At 39.2% G+C, this 15,248-nt stretch overlaps 4 protein-coding genes across 5 annotated transcripts; 2 read left to right on the top strand and 2 right to left on the bottom strand.

Annotated features, from left to right (window-relative positions):
- The first annotated feature begins 214 nt into the window (after positions 1-214).
- Positions 215-1,653, top strand: LOC104785773 (protein SODIUM POTASSIUM ROOT DEFECTIVE 2-like). 2 transcript variants are annotated; one of them, XM_010511042.3, is made up of 3 exons: positions 215-961; positions 1,064-1,139; positions 1,395-1,653. In XM_010511042.3, exons 1-3 carry the CDS (start codon positions 233-235, stop codon positions 1,553-1,555), a joined length of 966 nt encoding a protein of 321 aa, XP_010509344.1. In that variant the 5' UTR covers positions 215-232; the 3' UTR covers positions 1,556-1,653. The 2 variants fall into 2 exon arrangements, with proteins under 2 accessions (XP_010509344.1, XP_010509343.3); XM_010511041.3 differs by having other exon boundaries at positions 235-961; positions 1,061-1,139.
- Positions 1,654-4,685: 3,032 nt separating this feature from the next.
- Positions 4,686-6,006, bottom strand: LOC104785771 (protein SLOW GREEN 1, chloroplastic). Its single transcript, XM_010511039.3, has one exon. It carries the CDS (start codon positions 5,898-5,900, stop codon positions 4,887-4,889), a length of 1,014 nt encoding a protein of 337 aa, XP_010509341.1. The 5' UTR covers positions 5,901-6,006; the 3' UTR covers positions 4,686-4,886.
- Positions 6,007-6,341: 335 nt separating this feature from the next.
- LOC104785770 (mitochondrial import inner membrane translocase subunit TIM17-2) lies at positions 6,342-7,945 on the bottom strand. The gene is made up of 2 exons (XM_010511038.2): positions 7,709-7,945; positions 6,342-7,406 (listed from the first exon to the last, which is right to left on the bottom strand). Exon 2 carries the CDS (start codon positions 7,357-7,359, stop codon positions 6,619-6,621), a length of 741 nt encoding a protein of 246 aa, XP_010509340.1. The 5' UTR covers positions 7,360-7,406; positions 7,709-7,945; the 3' UTR covers positions 6,342-6,618.
- Positions 7,946-8,808: 863 nt separating this feature from the next.
- Positions 8,809-9,918, top strand: LOC147943303 (uncharacterized). Its single transcript, XM_087512202.1, has 2 exons — positions 8,809-8,880; positions 9,067-9,918. The coding sequence occupies exons 1-2, from the start codon at positions 8,809-8,811 to the stop codon at positions 9,916-9,918; spliced, it is 924 nt and encodes a 307-aa protein (XP_087368328.1).
- The last annotated feature ends 5,330 nt before the right edge of the window (positions 9,919-15,248 follow it).

The raw sequence follows: 15,248 nt of genomic DNA, 5'->3' as shown, positions 1-15,248 counted from the left end.
TAAATAAATGGTAATATTGAGAGTCGCTGGAATCGACGAACTTATAAAATCATTAATTCAAGAAATATAAACACAACAACATTGATTATTATTTTTGTTTACATAAGGTCGATGAATGTAATTTTGGTTAAATATAATTGCATAGATATTTTAAAAAGACAAAATGTAAGAGTAAATTACAAACGCCACCTTGACAACTTATTACATATATGGACAAAGAACTCTTTATCATATGAGCGTTACACTCCTTAACTTTTCTTTGTCTCTATTCCAAACCACTTCTCTCTCTCTATATACGAGTAACATAACATCTTCAGTCATATACATATTACCATTCTCATCATCAAGATTTAGTCACATACTGTCACTTCTTGAGCTCTCTTTAATTCTCCATATAATGAAGGGACGTATGTTTTGTGCTTCGCAAGCATCGACAGCCATATGTTCAAGCATGGACCACGTTGATCACAAACAAACCACCACCGTCGACGATGAAAGAACAAGCGGCCGAGCTATAGACCGCCACAATCCTATCATTAAAGATCCCCGGAGATCATTCGCCGACGACTTCATCAAACTACCTCCTTCCGGCGCCGAAGACGGAGAGATCAGTAACAAAAAGCTAGAGATCTATAAAGGCAGGAGGAGCTTCACTGGACGGAGAAGTACCGGCAGTGGTGGTGGAGGCGGAGCAGCTGCGTTGCTGAAGCTCATTACCAGTGATATCAGCCTAGCGAGGAAGAGTTTCAGCTGTGTTGCGAGACCCGCATGTGACTTTATCAACACCCCTGTGGGTTCTACGAGGTTTCTTTTGGGATCCGACTCGGAATCTAAATCCGGAGGGTCTGCGGGTCAGGATCCGGCTAAGACAGTAGAAGCTGTAGCAGTAGCTCCTGCTGGCGAAGATATAACTTTGACGGAGGAGAAGAAGACTACTTGTGATATTGGTGGTTCAGACCAGGTAAGTTGTTTTGTTGTTCGGAATGATATGAGTGGCATAAATGCAAATAAATGGTGACAAGAGTGTGATGATGATTAGAGTTGCAATATTGTGAAGCAGCAGGTCGTTGTTCTCAAAGTGTCTCTCCACTGCAGAGGCTGTGAAGGCAAAGTAAGGAAACACTTGGCCAGAATGCAAGGTGATTAAATGCCATTCTTATATCCCTCTTTTGGCTTAAGTATCGGTTAAGTTTCAAAAAGTTCCGGTTCAGAAAATATATGAACAACAAACAAAATATATTATTGGCTCGGATTTGGAGTATGAAAATTACTCTTTTGGCTCATTTTGATTTGGTTATATATTGTCCATATCAGAGCTGGTCTGGTCTATTAATTTAAATATCGGTTTTGGTCTAAAGATGGTTTTATAACTAATGAATTTGATATCTTTGTAGGTGTAACATCCTTCAACATAGATTTTGCTGCAAAGAAAGTGACTGTGACCGGAGATATCACACCCTTGGAAATATTGGATAGCATCTCAAAGGTTAAAAATGCCCAATTTTGGACAACTCCTACAATCCCAAAGCCAAACGTGAACATTCAAAATCCCTAATTTACTTTTACTCTTTTTTTTTTTTTTTAAATGCGACAATTTACTTCTACCGAGCATGTTTGTAAAATAAATGGTAAAGTTTCAAAACCTTACTGCCATAAGAGCCCCCCCTTGGTAGGTTTCATTTTGATACTATATCCGATCCAATCACCTCGTCCTAAGATTCTTAAACTTGTCATTGTTACATTTGCGTTTTCCACAAATGCTTTAGACTTCATATAACTTGTAGAATAGTATGTAACTTTCTAAAACAAACAGACTTTTCGTTTAATATTAAATCTGATATAGTGCTATGAGTTCATCTGTCAAAATTTATTTATTTCTTCAATCTCCTTGCTTACCTATCACTTCATCAATATCATCTTTTCAAGTTCGGCTACTGCCTTTGTACCTCTACTTGGTTTTACGTATCTTATGTTAACTTGAAAAATAACCTCTGTATCCATGGATTTTTCCTGTCTATCTTATGCCTCGGGTAAGATTTTATTAATCAGAGCAAACATGTACAAATCAAGAGATTTTTTACCCCCAAAAAATAGAAAAGATACAAATCAAGAGCTTAAAAAGCTCCTATTCAAACACACCTGAGCTTTAATTTTTGAACCTATAACTATCTCAGTACACTACTATGTGAAAAAAACAAAATGAGTCCAATGAGCTCCAGAAAGATTACACACCAATAGAAAGTCAAAAGTTCTTATCAGCCTATGTTTTTTTTTGTTCACAACTGACGAGACAGCTTCTCTTAAACACCCTTCTTAACCTCCTACAAAATGGACAATTAATAATTCATCATTAATCACATTAGTATAAAATAAAAAAGCAATAAATGACACAAAGAGAACAATTCTACTCAGTAGTACTCACAGTGGTTTGACGACGTCGTTCATAAGATTGTTTCATTGTATTATCATATGCAACTAGTTCATCTTGAGAGAGCCTGCTTTTTATAAAAGTGTCTAATATACTTCCAACAGCCAAGCACCGGACAAGTTAATCTCACTTCACCATCAACTACTTCACAATTGATGTATACTTGAAAAAAAAAAAATAATAATCCTACTCGGTTAACTGAGAAGTACATCTATAAAAATAACTTTAAAAGTGTAAAAATTACATTAAAATGCCATTAGAACTAGTAAAAAAAAGATCATTAAGGATAATGAAGACAATTTAACTAGTATAGATAAAAAAATAGTATATTAAATATAAGATATTTAGAAATATTCATTCTAAACAACTAAGATTTCTATAGATATTATCTGATTTTATACAATTTTTTTGGATAATTTAATTGTAAGTAGCCTAGATGAATGGCTAAGATTAGATTTTTAACATGTCTTGATATTTTGACAAGCCCATTTGAATGGATCGTCACAACTGAGAGTGTAATAGAAAAGTGAACCAAGATTGAACATCAATTTTCGAGCTGCTTGCCAATTCTTGGGTTTTGAGCTGTTCAAGAGCTCTCCAACCATTGGTTTTTTCTTTATCAAAGAGATTTAAGAGGGAATAATAACTTTATATGTTTTATTTGCACTAGTAAATTTGAAACTATTTTACACCCTTTAATATATAACTCAGTTATGAAAATTTCAACATAAAATTGTGGTTCAATAATACTAAAATAAAATTAAATAATGAATAAAATAAATTAAGAAGACAAATTACATTGATTTTGCGTTTATCCCGCTAAATAAAAAATTGGGGAATATAATCATGTTTTTGACGAGAGTTAGGTTAGGATCGACTAATTCTAGTAAGAAGATGAGACTTAATGTTCTCCAAGTATTTTTGATTGTATATGTTTTTTACTTACGTTGAGAATTTGGTTATACTAGTGTCTTTATATTCAATAATGGTACAATCTTTCTTAGTATAATTAGCTTTGGCTATAAAAAAAAGTTGATTTTAAATCATGAAATATGACGCTATGTTTGGTCTCTTCTAATTTTCAGAGGAGATTAATTAAGTCACTATAAGAAAGTTTAAAAGTTTTGGCTTTTGACTCTAATTTTTATATATAGAGTTTGAGAGACTAAAGTGGGAAACGATAGTCCTTGCTAATTTTCAGGTTTTGAGTCAATGGGGACAACCATCAGATTTTTTGTGGTGTAGATATGTGGTTTCGATGTACAAGACACTCAGACATAAAGACTATAGTCGGTTAATTGTTGATTAGGTGGAGAAGGAAATCTATGTATATACGGCCGATGGAAATAATCTATGTATATATATTATATATGCACACAGGCTACAACGAGGAGGTTTGCAGGAATTTATCCCTTTTTGAAGGCTGTGGTGCACAAGAAAGCGTGGCAATGAAGCAATTCATTAAAAAGATATATCACTTTTTCCTTGAGATTAGCTGGAGAAGGAAATCTTGTTTTAGAAGATGATCTCTATAAGAAGAACCTAAAAGCTGTTGTTGCTCTTCTTAAAAAGCCTATAGACAAATGGAAGGATCATTCCCTCAAACAATTATACCACGTAGTGAAATTCTCACTCTCACTCTCACTCTCAGTCGAGCTCTGAAGAGCTTCTGGCTAAAGGTCCTGCCTCTTTACTCTTCTGTGGACATATAATTTTAGTCATATAGAAGAAATCCGACCTTGTTTGGTGTGCTTACTAATACTCCCGTTCACATTCCCCATAAGGACAAGAAATTCAATTCAGCACATGAACAAGAACTAATTCTTGAATTTACAACAGAGATAGTTGAGAGTTCAATGTCTTGGAAGCGACTCAGACATCGAGCGAGGGATTTTGGAATCGTTGAGTCAACTCATAATATTCACCTCGGGTAAACACCAAGTCCTTTTGTCTCTGAACGCTTGGTGTAGAAGGAGGTAGCTAGTCAGGGAAGGAGCCGCTTGAGTTCCTCTTGTTTTGTAGTCTTGGAGACCAGTGAAAATCATGTGAGTTGCTTCAACTGGCCATAATAAAACTGACCATTCATAGAAGATCACAAGCTGATGAGCTCTTTTTTTTCCCCTACGAATTCAAACCTCATGGTAGGAAATGATGAAGATAAGCAAAGTTTCTAAGCAATTCTCACAGGAATATTGTCCACTTTACACTCGTGATGTGTGCATTACACATCTCAATTCTCAACAACAACAACAACAACAAAAAAAACTGCAGGAGATTCAAGATTCCAATATTGAGTATTCAACAGATGCTACAACAACACACGATCTTGATTATCAAATCCATTCTCAAACTACCTACTACAAAACCATCTAATAAAACCATAAGCAGCAGAACAAAACCAACAAAAACCACATTACCTATTTGTGTAAGACAACAATCATCAGAGTTCCAAATTTTCTTAACTCTTTGATCCAGCCATCTCACTTTTTGCCTTCTCAGCATAGAGCTTAGTAGCACCAACATTATCCATAAAATACTGTCTGTAAGGATGATTCTTAGGAACAAGTCTCCTAAACTTCTCAAACTTCTTCTCAGCCTCATCTTCCTTCTTCAACACCGTATATATAATCCCTTGACATAGATACGGCCTAAAGTCTCTCGGCTCTTCCTTCACTAACTCCTCATACAGCTTCAACGCCTCGTTATGCTTCCCTTCAACAACTCTAATCTGCGCTACAAGTAACTTAAAATCCCTCAAGTCCTTAAGATTCTTCTCTTTCTTACACCTCACCATTGCTTCCTCAATTCTCTTCTCCACAGAACTCAACTCATCACCAGAATCTGAATAAGCCATAACTAAGCCGTGGTAAGCCTCGACACGAAGCGGTTCCTTAGCTATAATCTCTTCGAATCCATTTTTAGCAGAGTCAAAATCACCACTGTGAATAAAGATGTTAGCTTTAAGAATCGGCCACTCTTTCTCCTCTGGTTCAAGTTCAAGCAACCTATCGATCAACTCTATTGCTTCTGTTAGCTTCTGAGATTTGATCTTTATCTCTACCAAACCTCGTAGACATTGCACGTCTTCAGGGTGAGAAACGAGATGCTCTTCGATCGATCTCTCTATGTCTTGGTAAGTGTAATGCTCTCCGTTACTCTGTTTGTGAGATTCTACAGACGGCGTCGGTGTGACGGGAGCTGCAATCGCCGGGGAAGGTTTGAGGTGGAGATTCGCAAGGAAGAGCGCTGCTGCGGTGGTGACGGTGACGCAGGTGGATTTGAGGAATGAGAGATTAGGGTTTTGAGATTTGGATGAGGAAGCTTTGATGGAAGCGTATTTGAAGGATGGAGTTGATTTGGGTAAGGATCTGAAAGAGATGGAGGATATGTTTTTTGGGAAAGGTGAAGAGAAGTGAGTGACAGAGAGGTGATTTGGTTGTTGATGAAGCTGTAACTTTCCTAGAGACTCCATGATTGCAGAGAGAGAGTAATAAGTTTAACCCCTAAAAACCCTACAGTGAGATTTGAGGAAGACGAAGATCAAAGCAGCCTTCGAGTTCGAGAGTATGCTGTAAGATACGACGACGTTTATGGCCAATAATTTGGGCCTTTATAGGGCCGGAGCTAGAAGATTAAACGTATTTTTCACAAATTAAATGCTAATTAATCTCTTCCACGTTGGTATCAGTGAACCAGTATCGCTGAGGATATATATGATTGTAGTTTAGAATCGTTCATCTTCTTTTCAATTTGAAGATTCTGCAAACCACTTGCCAGTAACTTGCTTGGTCTACATAATTGCAGTGTTTTGAGTTGTTGGATAGAGAACACTTCTAAATGACTCTACGATGTGATGACTCTTAAAACTTGGACAAAGGGATTCCATTGAAGCTCTCAAGGGATTCATGTTCACTACTCAAAACACATTCCCACCAGGGAATCTAAAACTACATTATTTAAGAACCAACAATATCTGTGGCATGGTTTCACAACGATAAATATTCCTAGATTGAGTACATAAACTCATTAAAACATAACCATTAGCGAAAGGATAGAGGACATAGTATGCTGATTCTTCCATGAACAAGAAGAATTCAGCAGAGCACGAGGACAGACAAAAAAACGATAAAACGGAACTGATTGTTGAGGCAGCAGGCAAACCATTGGATGACAGAGAGATGTCCACAAGCTTACTTGTACTCAAATGATGGCACTGGAGGAGCATCAAAACTCTCTAACACCTCTGTTTTACTTCCGCTGCCTGGTTGCACCTCCTCATTTTTCTTACCAAAAAGACCTCCAAACCATGATGATGATGATGATGACGAAGCTGTATTCTGGTTTTGACTCTCTGACATCATCTGTGCTTGATTCTGCATCTGCCCCATTTGCATTCCAGCCCTTCCTTGCATTCCAGGCATTCCTTGCATTCCTTGCATTCCAGGCACTCCTTGCATTCCGGGCATACCAGGAGGCATGCCAGGGACAGGCTCCTCCATCATCATATGCTGAGGCTGAGAGAGTAGCTTGTTCAACATGATACCAGCTCCTTCAATCAAAGCAAGCAAAACACCTCCAAAAACAGCTGATCTAGAAGCAGCGCCCAACCCTTGTCGCATGGACAGAAACCCTCCAGTTGCAGCACCAGCAATGATGGAGTTCCAAGGATCCTCCTTCTGCCTTAAGTAGACCATGGAGCAATCAAATGTGGAGAACAAACCTCCCCAAACAGCAAAACTGCCTCCAGTACGAGGAGCATTCATGCTCACTGATTGTGTTCCTCCAACAAAGCGACTACCTTTGGGAGAGTTGTAAGACCCTTTAATGAAATGAAAAGCAGATCCTCCAACAGCTCCCATACCAAAAGCACCACCGATATCATCAAGGATACGGTCAGGGCATGGCTCTCGAGATGTCTCTGGTGTTCCCATTAATTTATCCCCACCAATAGATTCCTCAGGCTATGATCCTATCGAACCTGCAAGTAAGAGAATCAAAATGAAGACTGATAAGAAATTTCATCATTTCATCAAGAAATTAGGGTTACTCTTAAGTCACTGTGATCAAGCAATTAGATCCCTAAATAATTCCGATTAGATAAATACTGAAGTATCTATCTAAAATTGAACGAAGACGATTAGGGTTTATCAAAGCTCGGTACTTTACGATTGACACGAACCCCTTTGGGGAAAAAGGTGGAGACTTTATGATTAGAAATGAAACTATCGGAAACGAGAAAGCACTGATGTTGATATAAGAGTGAAGATCGAAGAAGCGTACCTGAGAGAGAGACTACGAGGAATCAATCGGCGGATGAGCGACGAGTAGTTTTGAGAGGAGAGGAGAGAAATGAGAAAATGAAGGAGGCGCGACGAAGTGAGAGGAAGAGAAAGAAGCCACGGCGCGTGAAGGTTTTTTTTATTAGGGTTGTTTGGTTTGGTAGAAAACAAAAATAATTTTGTTGCTTAGTAAAATCTGACAGTAACATATACATACGAATTTAAATCTACATACATTGTGATGCTCAGTTATGTACCAATTTAGAGAGTAAAAGGATCATATAGAATTATGCTTATACGTATTAGTAAAGTATTGATCGATTCTAATATAATAATAATAAATTTCATATAATAATGCTAAATTTCATAAATTCAGTATAATTGTTAAATATTGTCATGATATTTTTTTTGATTTTTCTTTAATATCTTGATACGAAATTTACTTTACAACAAATGTTTGAGTTTTAAGTTGGATAAATATAGCCACAAAACTTATTCCAACAATATCTTCAAAACATAGAGAGATAGAGAGAGTGGTTAACCCATTAGCAAATCTTGTACTAAAATTAATATTTTTTAAAATTTGTTTTATTTTGTTGTGTAAGTTTTCAAAATGTAAAAAATCAATATCTTAATCTATTATAAAAACGATTTAAAAAAAATAGAAATGAATACACATAACATCTTTGTTATTCACGAGTTGTTCATTGGCTTTGAATTCTTGTTCCAACCTACAACTATTAATAGAATTCTGATAACAATACATCCCACCACTTTTCGATAATATCTTATCATTCGAAATATATATATATATATATATAAGACACTAATATCTTACCTTTTGAAATATACATAAAAATACATATCAGTAAAAATGTTATCGATAATAATTCATAGAAATTAACCGCTTTTTGGAATCACAATTAACTTTTTAAATTTTTATTATTCAAAAAGAAAACAACATAGTAATATTTTAACTTTTAAAATATAATATACATATCAATAAAATGTTATCAATAATAAAGATTTAATTCAAGCCTTTGATTTTTGACGCCACAATCGAATTTCACAATGGTGAGGAGACGATAATATCTCTCAGGTATGAGCGGTTATTTGGATACTGTAGGTGGTGCTACAGTTTTTGTCACGACGTCTCCCGCTGTCCACTCTTTGGTGAGAAGGGGAAGCAGCGGGTGGAGGAGGGTTTTGAGCCTCGGCCAGAGGATAAGCTCCAGAGCTACAAGGGAGCAACGGTGAACGGTATGCCTGCTGGGAGTGGTTCGGGTTTGAGTGGTGGTAGTTCAGGGGGGGACAAATCAAGGCTCTGTTAATGGGAATGGGCGTGGTGTGGGTTCTCAGGCTGTTAATCATCGATCTGGTCAGGGTTTCAGTGGTAAGTGGAGGAAGACAAAAAGGGGTGCCCCTGCGGATGAGCGGTATGTGAAGAAGGTGGTCCCTGTCGTCCCTGTTTCTGCTTCAACTTCTCAGGCTCCTGTCTTGGGGAAGGATGAAGTTCAACATACTACAAGTAATGGTGGGCTTACCTTTACTGCAGAGGAACAGAAGATGCTTGATGATTTTCTGAGTCCTAATGTTGAGGAGGTTGTTGTTATGAGTGAATCTTCGGTGGATTCTTTGTCAGCTCTTGCACAAGGTGCTGACAAGAGGGTGTGTAAGGCTCTGTTTCCTGTTTCGGGTGATGCGAGTGTAACGGAGCCAGGGTCCATGGCCTTGGCGCAGCAGGAGGAACTTTTTTCTGATGATCTCAGTGCCTTGTTAGGTCCGGAATTTCCTATCAAGGATGCTCACACCTTGGGATTTATGGATACCATCATGGAGGAGCAAGGTGCAGTGTCAGAGGGGCTTTCCCAAGAGGATATCTTATCGGAGGACCAGGTTGTGGAGGAGAGCTCTGCTGCGGTGGATCTCTCTGATCAAGCGGCAAGTGACACGGTAACTGACAAGGCTAGTGCGGCGGTGGACGAGGTTTCTGGGGATAAGTCTCGCAGTGATGAAGCGGAGGGATTAGTGCCTCCCCTACGGGTCAAACAGGTTAAACAAAAGGGGGTTCTCCCAGGGGCTAGTACTAAGAAACGGAACTTGTGCTCCTTGACATCTCCGCGCAAGAAGGTTGTTACAAAGGGTGCTGGACTGACTGGGAAACTTGGTTCTCACCAAGGAGGAAAGCCTCCAACCCCATCGGTTGATTAATGTGGTCAGTACGTCAAGGCCTGCAAGCGTTTGAGGATTCTGGTCTCCTCTCTGGGTCTTTCTCTCTGAAGAAAGTTTTGTTTTTTCTAGTTAATTGGTTTTCTCCTATGTTTGTTTTATGGAATAAGTTGTTAAAGGGAACTCTGCTTGGTTGTGCTTGTTCTCTGTTTTCTTTAAGCTTTTTGTTTTTGGTTTGTACTGTTCAGGGTTGTACCCGATATCTCTCTTTTCCCCGAGTAATAATATTTCCTTGCTGGCCTTCTTCTCGTTGTAGTTTTGCTTCTAAATGCTTGATCGCTTTTTGGGATTTTCATACTTGTGTTCAGTTCTCGGTTATGGAATGTATGTGGGATTTCAGTCTTGGGCTTTTATTGGGCCTGCTGTGTTTTCCACAGCGGTTAATGGTTCTTTATAATTTTCGCATGGCCCAATTTTTAATAACTTGGAGTTTCGTTTGTCGGATGTCCTATTCGGGGATGGACTATTTTGCCTTTTTGGGCCTTGGCCATCTACGGGTTTTTTTGAGGCCTGTTTTAATGTTTTTCCCTTTGGTTATATAACATATATGCCTTACGTTTTTTTCGGTTATATTAAAATTTATGTAGGAGGCCTTATAAGCGTGGGCCTTGTGGAAACGGTTAGTGTGTGGTTTCTTTTTACTATTTCTTCAAGGGCAGGGGGAGATGTATTTGGAGTTTTTAACTCTTTTTTTTTTCATTTTAATTTATGAATATTGTGAGTTGGAATTGTCAAGGCCTAGGTAATAAGGCCACAAGTGGTAATCTTCGGGATTTATGGTCTAAACATCGACCGGATTTTTTGTTCCTCATGGAAACTAAACAACCATCACCTATTCTAGAAAAGTTTGTTGGTCATTTTGGGTATAAGAATTTAAAAACAATAGATCCTATTGGCTGTAGTGGTGGTATGGCTCTGTTCTATAATCAGGATGATTTTCAGGTCTCGGTTTTATTTGAGTCAAACAGGTTAATCGATATTGAAGCGGTTTTCAAAGGGCGGATAATTCATTTAACTTTCGTTTATGGAGATCCTGTCCCCAACAAACGGGATCTGGTGTGGGAACGTATTTTAAGAATAAGTACTAACCGGTCCACCCCTTGGTTTTTGGTTGGGGATTTTAACGAGCTGACAGGAAACCATGAAAAAAGGGGGGGGGGGGGAAGTTACGTCATCCTTCCTCTTTTCTCGCTTTTAACGGGATGATTCGGGATTGTGGTTTTTTGGATTTTCCTTTTATTGGTGATTGTTTGTCTTGGAGGGGTTGGCGGGATAAAAAACCTATTCGATGTCGGCTGGACAGGGCTTTAGGGAATGAGGATTGGCATGATTTGTTTCCAGACATGGTGACGGAGTACTTACCAATGATAGCCTCTGATCATAAGCCTCTAGTGGTTAAAATTGGGGCTAAAAGGCCTCGGGGGAACAGGAGTTTCATGTTTGACCGCCGCTGGATTGGTAAGACGGGGCTGATGGATGCGATCGCATCAGGGTGGGACGGGGGTTTGGATCAGGTTTCAGATACTTTCACCTATAAAATTGTGAATTGTCGAAAGACAATTTCTCAGTGGCGTAAATCACAAGTCCCATACGGTCGGGAAACCATTGACGATTTAAAGAGACAGTTGGAGGTGGCTCTAGCGGATGATTCAATTCCTCCTGCTACAATTTCGGATTTACAGAGTCGTTTACGTCAGGCTTATGGGGATGAAGAGATTTACTGGTATCAAAAAAGTCGGAGTAAATGGATGCGATTGGGGGATAAAAATTCAAAGTATTTTCATGCTTTAACAAAGCAGAGACGGGCTCGTAATCGGATTAATGGTTTGTTTAATAAGGATGACATCTGGTCAACTGAGGATGTGGGTATTTGTAATACGGCGGTATCATATTTTGAGGATTTGTTTACTTCAACAAACCCGACCAATTTTGAGGAGGTCCTACGGGAGGTCCAGACGGTGATTACAGCTGAGGATAATGAGCGGTTGACAAGACCCGCAACGGAGGTTGAGGTCAAGTCTGCCTTATTTATGATGCATCCGGATAAAGCACCTGGCTCAGATGGAATGACAGCTCTATTTTTTCAAAAAGCATGGGGTATAGTTAAGACGGATCTTGTAGATTTGGTTAATAGATTTCTGGTGGAAGGAGTTTTTGACAAGGGTCTAAATCGAACTCATATTTGTCTTATCCCGAAGGTGGCCAAGCCAACTCGAATGGCAGAATTACGTCCGATTAGTCTGTGTAATGTTGGCTATAAGATCATATCTAAGGTTTTATGCCAGCGACTAAAAGGGGTTTTACCTGGCCTTATATCTGAGACTCAATCGGCTTTCGTCCCAGGTCGGCTGATTTCCGATAATATCCTTATTGCTCAAGAGATGTTTCACGACTTACGCACAAACCCGTCTTGTAAAGGGAAATTTATGGCCATCAAAACAGACATGAGTAAGGCATATGATAGGGTTGAGTGGGATTTTGTGGCAGCTTTGCTACAGAAGATGGGTTTTGCAGAGTCATGGGTTTCATGGATAATGGTTTGTATCACTTCGGTAGAGTACCGGGTTCTTATTAATGGCCAGCCAAATGGTTTGATAGTTCCAGAGAGAGGGTTGCGCCAGGGGGATCCTCTCTCCCCTTATTTGTTTATCTTATGCACAGAAGTTTTAATTGCTAATATACGGAAAGCAGAGAGGGATAAACTTATTACAAGGATAAAAGTGGCGAACAAATGCCCGCCCATTACGCATTTGTTATTTGCCGATGATAGTCTTTTCTTCTGTAAGACGGACAGAGGACAATGTCGGGTTATTTTAGATATTCTGAAAAAGTATGTGTCGGTTTCGGGTCAACAAATTAATTTTTCAAAATCTTCTGTCCAATTTGGACACAAGATTGATGATCAGACAAAAACCGAGCTCCAGGGTGTCCTCGGGATCACGACTTTGGGTGGCATGGGGTCATACCTAGGGTTACCCGAAAGTTTGGGTGGGGCAAAGACAAAGGTTTTCTCTTTTGTTTGGGAACGGATTCAGAGTCGGACAAATGGTTGGACGGCAAATTTGCTCTCCAAAGGGGGAAGGGAAGTGATGATAAAATCTGTTGCTACTGCGGTTCCAACGTTTGTGATGTCGTGTTTTCGTTTACCAAAAACAATTACATCCAAGCTTACCAGTGCGGTGGCAAACTTTTAGTGGAGTACTAATGGTCAGTCAGGGGGAATGCATTGGCTTGCCTGGGAGAAATTATGTGTAAGCAAACAGTTGGGTGGTCTGGGTTTCAGGAATGTGGATGACTTTAATTCGGCATTACTGGCTAAGCAGTTATGGCGTCTCATAGACGCTCCAGAATCGCTGTTTGCCAGGGTTTTTAAAAGTAGGTATTATCGGAATACGAATCCTTTGGATCCGATAAGGTCATACTCTCCCTCCTATGGATGGAGGAGTATATGTTCTGCTCGCTCTCTGGTAAATAAAGGGCTTATTAAACGGGTTGGCTCTGGGGACACTATTTCTATATGGTCTGATCCTTGGGTACCAGCTCAATTCCCTAGACCAGCTGTCAGTAAGGGTCCGTTAAAGGATCATTATCTTCAAATGAATCATTTAATTGATCGACAAACTAATACTTGGCGTATGGATATGCTTAATGAGCATTTTGATCCACTTGATGTTGCATTGATAAGGGCTATACCATTGGGTGGTAACCAAAATGATGATCCTTTCGGTTGGCATTTCACAAAAACAGGAAAGTACACAGTCAAATCAGGCTATCACACTGCACGTCATGATGTGGTTCGGACTTTTGCAGCCACTGGTTCAGGCCCGGACATTACCCCTCTACTCGCTAGTGTGGAGGGCCCGTTGCCCACCCAAGATTCAACATTTTATGTGGCAGGTTTTATCTGGTTGTATTTCGGTTTCGGCAAATTTGGGACGACGAGGTATTGCTTGTGATTTACGGTGTGTACGATGTGGTGCGGACATGGAGACTATTAATCATGCCATCTTTGTGTGTCCTCCGGCCCGCTAGGTTTGGGCCCTAGCACATGTACCGGTGGGACCAATTTCCTTCCCGACAGAATCTGTTTATGCGAATGTAGATCATTTTTTAGGGAAACAGAACCCTGGGGCTCATGTTGCGGCTTTCCCATGGCTTATGTGGTTTATTTGGAAAGCAAGGAATGCACGTGTTTTTGACAATATTGTCGATCGGCCGGAGGATATTGTAAAGGTAGCAGAGGGAGAAGCTGCAGCGTGGCAGCAGGCTCAGGAAGAGGATGCTCCACTGACAACTATTCCAGTAGTTTCGGGGATACCAGTTAGGGTGGCTACTGCTTCCCTCCCTTTGGTTTTTTCGGGATACCGCTACTTCACTGATGGATCTTGGAAAGCAGGGGATTTGTATACAGGTGCTGGATGGTGTTGTACCTCGGCCCAGACAGCGTTGCCGTTCTTGGGAGCAAAGAATTTCCGGCAGAGTCTATCTCCATTACATGCTGAAGTTGAAGCGTTCCTTTGGGCGATGCGCTGCATGATCGGGCATGACTTTAGAGACGTGGCTTTCTATACCGACTGCTCAGACTTGGTGAAGATGGTGTCTTCCCCTTCCGACTGGCCAGCGTTCTCGGCGTATCTTGACGACATCAAGACCGATAGGGAAGAATTTTCTTCTTTCTCTTTATCTTTAATATCTAGAAATGCTAATGTAAGGGCGGATTCCTTGGCACGCCAAGCGCGTACATCTCCGCACCAAGTTTTGTTTGTAAACGATTTTCCTACCAATTGGCTCGTTTGAGCTGATCTTTTGTTGACAAAAAAAAAAAAAAAAAAGATTTAATATCTTTATAGAAGCTAACCGCTTTTCTGAATCACAATTAACAACATGTCCAAATCTTTATTTTTTTTGTTATCTAAACTAACCGCTATTACTCAGTCCACTCTTAATCTATTGTTGCTGATGTATTTACTTTATCATTCTCTTAAGAAATGTTAACTATTGAAATATACATAAAATCAGAAAAATTAATCTCTTAAAACAATAAGTTATGAAATTCACAAATATGATAAATTTGAATTTGCATCAAAAATGTAATGATAGTAATATCTTAAATGTAATAAATATAGAATATAATATGAACATATTGGTTTCACAAAAATATTGATTAAAAATGAGATATAATGCACATTTCAATTTACAAACAAATGTTCAACTCTATAGTAAAGGCCTACAGCTTGGGAAACTTATTTTTGACATGTGCCATGAATATGATTGGAAACTAAGAGAGATCACATGAAACTTAATTTTTTTCT

This window comes from Camelina sativa, chromosome 5 (genome assembly GCF_030686135.1).
Source record: "Camelina sativa cultivar CO46 ecotype springtype chromosome 5, ASM3068613v1".
Lineage (NCBI taxonomy): Eukaryota > Viridiplantae > Streptophyta > Magnoliopsida > Brassicales > Brassicaceae > Camelina > Camelina sativa.
Note: the sequence above shows the minus strand (reverse complement) of the source record. Positions and strands in the feature narration are given on the sequence as shown.